The sequence below is a fragment of the Ascidiella aspersa genome, chromosome 8 (genome assembly GCF_963924565.1).
Source record: "Ascidiella aspersa chromosome 8, kaAscAspe10.2, whole genome shotgun sequence".
In the NCBI taxonomy this organism is placed as follows: domain Eukaryota; kingdom Metazoa; phylum Chordata; class Ascidiacea; order Phlebobranchia; family Ascidiidae; genus Ascidiella; species Ascidiella aspersa.
In genome coordinates, this window is record NC_139454.1 from 23,677,180 (window position 1) to 23,689,347 (window position 12,168).

General features: G+C 37.0%; 1 protein-coding gene across 2 annotated transcripts; it reads left to right on the top strand.

The window, feature by feature from the left end:
* Positions 1-4,408: 4,408 nt before the first annotated feature.
* On the top strand, positions 4,409-10,087 carry LOC146136959 (NEDD8-activating enzyme E1 regulatory subunit-like). Of its 2 annotated transcripts, none has more exons than XM_083395423.1 (6): positions 4,409-4,576; positions 5,211-5,314; positions 6,463-6,679; positions 7,751-8,453; positions 9,020-9,206; positions 9,767-10,087. In XM_083395423.1, the coding sequence occupies exons 1-6, from the start codon at positions 4,435-4,437 to the stop codon at positions 10,004-10,006; spliced, it is 1,593 nt and encodes a 530-aa protein (XP_083251549.1). In that variant the 5' UTR covers positions 4,409-4,434; the 3' UTR covers positions 10,007-10,087. The 2 variants fall into 2 exon arrangements, with proteins under 2 accessions (XP_083251549.1, XP_083251550.1); XM_083395424.1 differs by having other exon boundaries at positions 4,432-4,582.
* Positions 10,088-12,168: the final 2,081 nt, after the last annotated feature.

The window sequence follows — 12,168 nt, forward strand, 5'->3', positions numbered from 1 at the left end:
CGACGATTTTTTTTTTTTTTTACTAACCTTCACCCCATTTTTTCACTATAGGTTTCCATGCCCCTTTCGAAATACCCGAGTTCGCGAAAAAAGAGATGTTCATTTCTTGGTGATGGCCCTTATTAACTTGATTGCCGTAAAGCGAATAAATTAAAAAAAATGTTGATACAAAAACTTATAAAATGTTGTTTAAATTAAACAAATATATATATTTTGGATTCCAATTCGACAACATTGTATCAATGTTTAAGTTGCATTAAAGCTATGCCAAGGGCGGGCAGAATTAAACCAGCAGGTCTCATTTTGATTTTAAATAGCCTAACATAAGATGAAAATAGAATAACGTTTTAGTTTAATTACTTTTAACGTCATTAAGATTGATTTCAATTAACGTGCTCTGTTTAACTAAAAGTCTGTCTACTCTCATAAAATAATACCAACCGACGCTTAATATAAACAAACTGTTATATTTCCGTCAAAACGGTTTGCCTTCGGCACATATAACCACCCACATTATTTTCGTTTCTCGGCTGCAATGGATTTTATCCCCTGTGTTGATCGTCGCCGTTGTTTTGGTTATACATAATTTTGTAGTTATGCCGCCGTGAGTTTTAAACCCTGTTGCTGTGCTACTAGTGACAGATGGCCGCGGAGCACTGCTGAAGTGCTGAGTGTAGTAAATACTTCTTATATTAGTTTCATTCTGACCTGAAGTTTTAGGGGAAGCATTATCGTGGATGTACCTTATTTGCAGGTAAATACCACAATGTCCTCAATATCTCCTATATAGCGTTGATTGAAGTCTGGCGTGCTTGGCTAAAAATCAGATATTTTTTTAACAATTAATGCAGATAGGTTGTTTTGAAAGGTGGAACAGATAAATGGTTATGTAAAATTACAAAAAAATCCGCGTTACACAGTTTGGAAATCACTGCTCTAGTGAGTACTTCATTATATGGTTCACTTCTGACCCCAAGCTTTAATGTGGCTTTTAGGGGGGGCATTATTGCGGAAGTATAACTACTGGTTGTGCCAATGCTGGTTTACAACATTCTGCACTCAATCGACCATGTGCTGCCCTATTGTGTCTTGCTCAAACAAGCGTACATACGTTTCGCACAAACGCACAAACTACAGCACTGGAATATTTTACAGTTTCCTGTAACATGCCCAACTGACCGTTTGCGACACAAACAAAAATCCTGGACAAATCGCTACTTTTGGTAACAGTTTATTAAGCGCAACAGCAGCTGTGCGCTGCTTGAATGCCTTGCCTAACATCTTTTTGCTTTCTTACGCGTGAATGCCCCCATTGTTGCGTTGAGCTGTCTTCAAAATCGCCCACAACGGTGACACCAATATCAAACACCTGTGGTTTAGGGTTCAGCCTATTTGTAACTTTTGGTCTCCGTGAGAAAAATCGTCCGACCGTTGACCTAGAATAAAAATAATGAAATGTAAAATATTTAGCTGTATTTAGGCGAATTTTACAGATTGCAAAGTGCTAAACTTAGTACCATTTTTGCCAATCAAAAGTCGAATAAAAAAACTACGATTTTATAAATGAAAATTGTGAATTAATTAAATGCTAGTTCATGTTTTTGATGTGTTTTTTTAATCGAAAAGTCTGTGAATCGTATGTGCAGCTTCAGTTATATGCTAAGAAAGTGCCGTAGTAAAACAACTTTTTAAACCAGGGATGTCCAACCTGCGGCCCCCCATCGTTTTCACTCCCAAGTAGTAATAACTTTAAAGGCCAATACTAGGCCAATACCCGTTATAACTCTAAAGGTCAATACTTAATCTTGAAACGTAATAGGTTCTGCGGCCCATTCAATTATTTCAAGTGTCAATGCGGCCCACTATAATAAAATGTTGGACATTCCTGTTTTAAACTATTTATTATTGAGTTCACCTTTGCATTTATAAACACGCACAAAAGAAAAAAGGACAAAAATAGCAAGAAAAGAAGGCGATATATAGGTCAGTTGGACTAAGTAGTATTAAGTGTTAAAAAGATACAAAGCCAAAACGTTTGTAAACAGCGAAATGTTGATTTTATCGAATATAATGGCTTTAGTTTTTTTATTCAAGTTTTAATCTCAATTTAGACAACTGAAAACCTTGAGTTTTAACTCTACAGTGTAATTTTAAAAAGCTGACAAACATAAAAAAGGTTAAAAAAATTCTAATTGTCCAAGTGCTCTTTCCATTTTAAGCGAAGTTTTTACGCAGCCTATTGACAGTTTGCGGTGTCTCTTTACCTGTTTGGCCATGTTTGAATGCGCCCCAATTGTCCCAATAATACTGGCCTCTTGATAAAGCTTTGTACAAAGTCACGCAATCACCTTACATTACGTGGGCGGGTGAGAACTGGATTCATTGCGAACGTGCGTCTAATCAGGGGTCGGGAATCTTTTCAGCTAAAGAAGTCATAAAAGCCAAATATTTTTGGCTGTATTTCAATGAAAGCCATTAAAAACTGTTTTAACATGTAGTTAGGTTGGAAAAAATAGTGAACGGAGCCCTTTATTTTGTTCTAATTAAAAAACAACAGTACATACTAATTTTTGTTACGGAGCTCCGTCGAAAGAGCGATAAAAGCCTTTTGAATATAAAGAGATTACATCAAACGGGATAACAGTGTATATTTCTACAGGGGAGACATGACCACCGTACTATCTTAACTCCACTAAACAAACTTCCATTGCATTTCAAAGAGCATACTGTCAGTGTTAGTACGCCTATGAATTTATTGTTCATTCAAATAATTCAACATAGTTCGCTTTCAATGAAATAGCTTACAGCGCAGTAAAAACACGTCTCGCAAGTAAGGTATGCATCTGTTACTGAGGTTTTTAATCAAGCAGCCGCGTGACACTATATAGCACAATAGGGACTGCGATGGGGATTAGCTAAGTCGAAATGCCGGCTGGATTTGCAAAATGGTATTGAGGTGAAATGTTTAACACTTTAACAGGCGAACATGCTATAATTACAAGCACAAACAGACATGCGTCGTTTCTCTACAACAGTCCCGAAAATACAAATAGGGTTCGCGCGATGCGTCGAAAAATTTACTACTACGCGTGTTACAAAGGAAAAATAGAGTTAGGAAAGCGGCCGTGGCCGTGTTCAGTTTTATTTGAGATCATGCTGGGATTTTAAATCATGCAAGCAAGATTCTTTCATAAAGAGAGCCATATAGCGTCTTAAAAAGAGCCATATATGGCTCACGAGCCATAGGTTTTCGACCCCTGGTCTATTTTTAAGGCTTTGTGCAAAGTCACGCAATCACATTGCATTACGTAGGCGGGTGAGACATGGATCCATTGCGAACGTGCGTCTATAGTCTATTTTATCCTTCCCACATTACAGGATACCTGCAACCCGGTGTTTGACGTTTCGGCGACAAATCCTACGCTTCTTTACGTTTCAGTGACGCGGAAAACATTATAAACGTCTCACAGGTGGACGACTTGGCGTGTAGCTTTAGCTAATCAGTGAGACTATCTTTTGTTTAGAGTTCGTAATATTTCGAATCCCTTCCGAACCGCATCAAGGAAAATTATAGTTATTTATCAAAATCAGTCGCCACCTTTTTTTCGAAACTTAGAACAAAGTATGATTTTGACCAATATTTAAAATTTTTTTTTGGTTTTTCAACAAAACGCTTTCTGTTAAACCGATGGACTTAAAAAATATTAAATCGCTACAGCAGGATTTTCCCTGATAATACTATTGATAAATACCCCCAAGGGGTCCATGGACCCCAGTTTAAGAACCCCTGATTTAAGCAGAAGGAAGCAATCCCATCCGTCCCATTGATTTTGTCAGCTTTGTAAATATATAAAATTTGGTTTTATTTATTTTTTACTTTGTATTGCGGTCCGCAAAAACAAAACAGATTTACAAATAGTGGTCTGTGGTCCAAAAAGTTTGGGAAACCCTGGGTTAAGGAACACTTTTTATACTTGCCAAATGTTATTTCTAATAAAGTAAGATATTTAAAAATAATATTATAAATATAAAAATGATAGTGGAAATATGTTATCATTGGAGTATTGCTTTCCAAATGGAATATTTTTCATATTTTATTTGCAATCATAAATTACTAATAAATTTACATCTGACAAACTTATTTAGGGTAAGTCCCTCGTTTGATAGATGTTTATTTATAATATTTATTTTCTTTAGGGATAAGTTAAAGTGGAAAGAAAAGTAAAAAAGCACGATTTCTTTTCATATCAGAAAACTTATGCTTTCTTACACTGAAACAGCAAACAGTGTTGTTTCTTATTTTAATCACATATATGTGGAGCACGTCACTCCTAGCTATTCCTATTTATTAAGTTTCACACTATACGTTGTTATAGCCAGGTATTCAACACTTTTTGTTTACCGATTCACATTTTTTTCTAAATTTTGAACGTTATGGGTGAAAAGGAAAAGAAATACGATCGCCAACTCCGGCTTTGGGGCGATCACGGGCAACGAGAGTTGGAAAACGCTAGAGTTTGCCTCGTCAATGTAACTGCGACGGGCACAGAGATCCTAAAGAATTTGATCTTACCAGGTATCGGTATATTTATTTATACATGAGGGGCAATTTACCAGGCTAACAAAATAGTTTGAATCATGAAAGAGTCCTATTTCTTAAACCAATGTTTTATCGCTAATGGTTTATGTCTGCATTCCATAATTTCTATTCAGCATATGTACAGGCAAAATGTTATCTGGCTAAAATCCTACGCCAAAACACCATATGTCATAATTAAAATCATTATGGAGGAGGCAAAATATCATGCTATGTGACAAATACTGACATTACTGCTGAGGCTTTTAACTTGCCTTGAGTTTAGAGAATAAAGTATAGAATATTGCAAAGCAGGAGAAATCAAGTTTAATTATAACACCACCACAATCCAAATTCCAACCCCCGACAATAAAAAGTACATGGAAAGTGATATTATCATGAGTTATAGTGGCAGGGTGCACTTTCAACCTTAGTTGCACCGGGTAACCCAGATTTTTTTGGCCGTGCATCCACTAGATCTACCATACTTTCCCAACCAAAATTAATGTACAATCACTAGTGGGTGTATGCCTAACTGTGCAAGCCGGGCAAATAGACAATTCATTTGTACCTGATAAGTATGACCTCGGTTTAAGGCCTGTGCATTCAACTTTTTCTTATTTTTTGTTTTCAGGCATTGGAAGCTTTGCAATTATGGATGGGAGTCTTATTTCGGGGGAAGATGCTGGAAATAATTTTTTTCTTGACCCAGACAAAATTGGATATTCAAAAGCAAAGGTATATGTTTTTTTAGTTTTTCAAAAATGTGCGGACCAGGACGTGTGTTATGTGGCAGGGGGAAACTCAACATCCAGTAAATGTTTAAGAAAATTTTTGCCCACCAGAATTAGTAAATTGCACACCTGAACTTTACAAATCCTAAATTTTTAAAAATGTTCAAAAACCCCTGATTGTATAATTACACTGATTTTTAGAAATTTAGAGCGACAATTTCTGAATCTTGGAAAAAAAAGTGCCATGCCATGCAGACTACAACTTTATTGAATATCAATTTTCTTTATAAATAAGACAAATGAACGAACAAAACCTGTTTTTGCATACGTGTATTCAATCAATTGTGTAAGCCTAATTAAGCTATTATCAAAACAAGATTGTGGTATAACCTTTTATCACAAAAAACAACCTAATTCCATTGATTCAGACATGTTTAGTTACATCACAGTTTTTGATGAAACCTTAGTCCGACTTGTTGCATGAGTGCTAAAACAGAGCTTCAATCAAATTTTACCTTTATCAAATAACAACTGGACGCCACTGCATGGTTCTAAATTCTTTAACTAATATTAAAAACTTGTGGCAATGTAGACAAATTATATTTCACTGTTGACAAGTTTTCGCAAAACTGTGATTCGTAATGAAGATTACAAATAAACAATATTAGTTTTACTCTGACCTAAAGAAGCACGCTTGTGTGTAATCTTGTAAAATTAACATCAAAAGATACAATTTGTCTAGTACTTGTCGACGTTTTTGGGAACAGTACACACTTTTACGTTTACTGAAGAACTTGTACAACCCAGTTCACGAAATGCACTGAACTTTTATAAGCATACACCCTGCTGTGCTGCAAAAATTAATATTAACCGTTATGAATAACTAGTTAGTAACTTACAACTACTGATTATCAAGAGAAATATTTGGTTATGATGTTACAAACAGAGGATAGTATCTCACACGCTATGTACACTCCCATAAAATGAACAATAGTGTTTCTGATGAGACCTGATAAAGCTTACTTAAGTGCAAAATCTTGTTAACAGTGAAAAATACAATTTGCCAAGAGTTGCACTTGTTTTCAGTTTTTGAATAAGACAAACACGGAGCTCTATCTACCAAGATTTTCGCTAACACGTATTCCACTTCAGGTCGCAACTGAACTTCTGCAAGAGCTGAATCCAGATGTTAACGGTGAGGCAGTTGAAGAGGACGTTACTTCACTGCTGGAACGCAACCCACAATTTTTCAGCAACTTCACAGTGGTGATATGTTGTGACCTTTCCAACACAGCCCTCTCAAGTCTGGCCGCTGTTCTTTGGGAAAATGATATTCCATTGGTGACTTGCACCTCCTATGGATTTATTGGTATGTATATTGTGTGTTTGGAAAATTGTTCTATATCTATTGCAATATTTAAAAACTACTTTTATCAGCATGAAATTTCTCACAGTAAATACTTAGTACAATGCAGCGTTTTCAACCTATGGATTGCAACCCTAACTTAGGTCTCCAACTGCAATAGTTTACATGTTAGATTTGTTGAAAACGGTTCTGAGCAAAATTGCTCTTTGAGAAAACTTTTGAAGAAGTATAGAGTCATCAGTCATAACATTTAATTTGTTATTTGAAATTTTACTTAGTTATATACTAAAGCTGAAGATTTTAAGTTTTTTGCAACCTTTTTTTCGTGTTGACCCAAAAACTAAGTGTAAGTATAAAAGCAAAGTTTTGGAGGCCCAGTTTTTTTTTAGTAAACTTTTTATGAGAAAACAAAATTTGAGGCATCATTCTTTTCATGCAAATGTAATTAATTTAAGTCATGCCTTTGTATTTCACTTACAGTTTTTTACCAGCAATCTTGCTCAGAATCAATCTCAATATCTCTAACCTTATAAAACTACTTCATTTGGCGACCAACTAAAATTTAACGATGACCCAATTTTAGGTTGCGGCCTATAGGTTAAGAAACACTGTTCTAATAACTAATAGGTATAAAGTTAAGTGTTAAAGCAAGTGTTTCTATATATTAGTTAGCTTTATTATCAGTAAAAGACATTTTTTTCCAAGTTATTTCTACTGCAAGCTACTGCAACTCATAAACTTGAAATGTAATAAGGACTCTGGGCACTGGTCAGTGTTGTAATGTTGTATTGGGTTACTGTTTTCAAATGACTTGACTTGACTTGGACGTTTGAGTGTGTTTATTTAATATTTTTCAATACAATTGGGTTTAAATCTCTATTTTCAGCATGTAAAATAATTTTCTCAACGTATGCTAGATTTTTCATTTTTTTTTAGAGGTAATCCTCATTATTTAACTACTTTATTAGAGGGTTGTTTTATAATTTATGTGAATGACTTTACTGGGACTTGAGTCTTTTCAAAATGACTTGTTTACAACACTGACTCCGAGTAACATTTATTTTACTGATCCAGGTTACCTGAGAGTTGTGGTCCAAGAGCATTGCATTATCGAATCTCACCCTGACAACGTCCACGACGACCTTCGATTGGACGACCCCATCAAGGATTTCGTCGACTTTACCAACTCGATCGATTTGGAGGCCTTGGACAAAAAGGACCATTCCCACACTCCGTACCTAATCATTTTATACAAGTACCTGCAAAAGTGGCAGAAGGATAACGACGGAAAGGCACCGGTCTCTTGGAAAGAAAAGAAGGCTTTTAAGCAATTGATATTATCTGGGATCCGGACAAATGAACACGGGGTACCTGAGGATGAAGAAAATTTCGACGAAGCTGCCAAACACGTTAACACCGCTTTCCTAACCCACAAAGTCCCGCCTCAAGTGCAAAAAGTACTAGATGACCCGAAATGCCTCACTATCACAGAGTCGAGCTCGAACTTTTGGATACTGGCCAACGGTCTGCGGCAATTCGTCCACAACGAAGGCGGAGGCTTTTTGCCGCTTCGTGGATCTCTCCCCGACATGACCTCCGACTCTGAGCGCTATGTAAAGTTGCAGAACATTTATCAGGCGAAGGCGAGCCAAGACCGTCAGGTTGTTACCACCTACGTGTCACACACTTGTTCGAGCATTGGCTGTGGCAATGGAAGGGTTTCAGAAAGAGAGGTCAAAAGGTTTTGTCGCAATGCGCACTTTCTCAATGTAGTTCGGTAAGTTAAAAATGTTTCGCCAGCTCCTCAAATAGGGACTTGTTGTCCGAGGACTGGGTTTAAACATATAGTGACACTTTTATTCCTCAACGAAATCGCACATTTCAACACTATACACTTCCTTTTAGTTGGTAAAAATGTTTGTTAAAGCCGGTGTTTCTCAGCCTTTTTCAAACTACGTAAATTGAAAAAAGTTCGCGCTCAGTGCGAATCTCTATTAGGATTCTGGTATGTCTAAGTCTATTTTGTTAAAATCGTTTTAGCCCCGAGGTGTGCGTCTCATCGCATCCTCGAAAAAAAAACGTTTGGGTAACTTAAACGATAAAAAGGCGTTTTTTCGCTATGCGCGAATCAAAAACGTCTAGTGACACCTCTCTAACCCTGAAACTTTAACAACATTCAAACTGTGTCGTGTTCTTAAAGTTACTTTATGACGTCACGTCTGAAAAAAAATTATGACTCCCTTAATTCTGAAATCCGTGAATCCGTGCCTGCACAAGGGATATGATTTCCATCTGCAAAACAAACTAAAAAAAAATAAATAAAGAACTTCACCTGTTTTACAGAACCCGATCGATCGCTGAGGAACATAGAAGTCCTTCAAACTCAATTATCGAACAGTTTACTGCAGATAGTAATTCCGATGCTATGTGGTACGTGATGCTCCGGGCGGCGAGCATGTTCCGAACTTTACAAGGGAGATATCCTGGCACTGTGGCCGACGAGCTGGAACTGGATATAACACGGTTGAAGGTAAAAAAAATATGTTAGCATTTGTTAAAACAGGACTACGGGTCGGACTCCACTTTCGAAACTGATGAGGCCGTGTACTATTTTGCAACCAAGTATTGTGGATGAATTATATATTACACAGTTACACTCCTTTGAGTGGATTGCTGAATATCGACCTTACTTTAGTTTCGTATATGGTTGAAGGTAAAAAAAAAACATGTTTACAGGACTGCGCCGTCGGACTCGGCACTCGGGATACAAATAACACTATTCGAGTCCGACGTGCGCAGTATCAAATTTAGAAACTTTTAAGGCCCAAACTGTAAATTGTAAGGCTGGATCAGTTATGACACCCCTAGAAGTGGAATACAGGATGTAGAGTTGGGATTCCACTTGAAACTACCGTATTCCAGATCCGATGTGCTCAGTACCAATTTTTTTAAATTTTCCTATATTAAATACTACACGGTTACGCCCGAGACAACTCCTTAGGACCCCTGGTCCTAAAGTTTGGAAACACTTTGTTAAACGATCCCTATTCTAAAAACAGCCGGCATAAAATACTCAAAATTTTTTTTCAGAACTGCCTGAAAGACCTTCTCAAATCCTGGGGAATCCCCGGGGGCATGGAGGCGATATCGGACGACCACATTCAGGAAATTTGTCGATGTGGGGCTTCGGAAATCCACTCGGTAGCCGCCTACATGGGTGGGGTGGCAGCACAGGAGGTTATTAAGCTCATCACTGGGCAGTATGTGCCAATATGCAACGCCTATGTGTACAACGCTCTCAAGTCAACTTCAACAACACTACGAGTCTAAACTATTAGTGTTATAGTGTGTTAAATACTTCGAAAGCGCAGCAGTAGATATTCCTTATAAAGTTCGTCGGTTTAAGCTTGTTTTTTGGCGCTATGGGTTTACCTGATCGTTCTGATGTGGCAATTTGTGTGTTGAACTGGGCAAACCAGTGTCATTTTTGAATTACTTGTTGTAACCCGAAAATAAAATTGTTGCTTTGACAAACATAATTGTCTGTTCGCCTCTGTAGATGTATTTTTGGGAAATATTACCTTTAAACATAATAGGGATGGAAATTTGAACAGTAGTAAGTATCTTGTTTATGCTTTGTTCAGTGATGACTGATAAGTTAAGAACTGTCAAACTTGTACTGTACGATTATGAGTAATAACTCAAAAAATACCAAAAACACAACATATCGCACGCAAAATGTTTAAGTGCACATGCACAAGTTAAAATAAATAACCCATTTTTATACTAAAAATGCTTAAACCACGACTGGTAAAATAACCCGCTGTTATTTATTTAGGCCTACTACTCAAAACTTTGACTCGTGAGTGGAACACAACTTTTCGGGAGTCGGATTCTTGTCGTTTCAAACCGACTCAGTAGCCCTGACCCAACGAAATGGAACTCTTTCTTTATATGTTGTTGCCTGACAGAAAGCGACTGTATAATAAACTCAATTCAGGTTACAGTTTGACAGCTACAACCAAAATATTGTTATAAAATCTTCAGCTTCATAATTTTTTAAATGTTTAAATAATATTTAAAATGATCATGTGGCATATGGCGTGATGTCACAGTGTTGAAATGTTTTTCTTCTACCATTTTATGTCAGTCTTATTTTTATATTTTATTGTTTCCTTCGAATATTTTGTTACTACTTAGAAGCCAAAATTCACTCTCTCGTTACGCTTAATAAGAATGAAGGAAGTCGTTTGTTTCATAACAGGAAATACTTTTTTAACGGATGTATGGGAAATGGATTGTAATTAGCCTCATAATTTAGCGCGTTAGTCATTTTTTGGTGACTCTGTTAGATAAACACTAGGTTAAACAAAATGTCGAACCGACTTCGCTGAAATTTAAGACGCTATTGGATAAGATGTCACGCGGTTCCATGAATCATTAATTTTAAAAGCCTCATCTTTGGTACGAGTTTGAATCATATTAGAATCATAAGAACGTGGGTAAAAAAATGAAGTAGCCTAATAATGTCAGTCGTTTTATGAAAACCACATCAGTTATTAAAGTGTGTCTGTCTATCTTTAAATGGAGGAGGTGCTAGTTTTGACGGTCGCATTGGCAGTCTTTATTTTTCTCACAGCCGCCAGTGGAATGACGTCATAAAGCTATTGTAGCGGTTTGGACTTTGGAACTATGCCCCCCCGTTAACTCTGTCCATTCGGTGAACAGCTTGCCGGCTGAATCGCTCATGTTGTCATTTTAACTTCCCGCCGCGTGTTGTAAATTCGTTGGTCGAATGCAACAGGGGCGTGGCGTTATTTTACACAATGTGCGCAAAAATGTTCACGCCAAAATGTGCAAAAACTGTGCGCACATTTTGAGTTAGACTTTAGAGTTCCCTAACTAATTCTAACTCTAACTTAAAAATGTGCGCACACTTTTGAAGACAGTTCAACACAGTTTTTGCACATTTTTGCGTGCACGGTTTTGTGCAAACAATTTTGCACATCCCCGTCTCGTCGAATGGCCCATTTCCGAAGTCATGTTATGTGTCATGTTTCCTGACGAATAAGTAATTACTAACATCAGGCCGATGTAGGTTATGTAAGAAACATTTTAAATCGTTAAATCAGCAGTCCTTACTGTCCACTGATGAGGCAGGTCGCGTACGTTACGGAGGTAAAAAGGTATATCGTAAGAATCTGTAAGTATAGGCCGTTGTCGCAGTAAATATTCTCTCATTGTGGTCAATACCCATACTCAGGGTTTTTTATAAGGTTTGGTTTGGGTGACCGCAAGTGTTTCATTTAAATACCAAAAAATAGCCATATTTGCTTAACGAATTATTTATTAGGCTTTTTTCAAATTTTGGGAACCACTGGAGAAATTTGGGGGACCGTTTCGGTCCCCCAAAACACCTTAAAAAAACACTGCCCATACTACTGATCTCAGAAAAACGTAAAGTCGTACGTGTTGTTCTCTAACAAACTAGT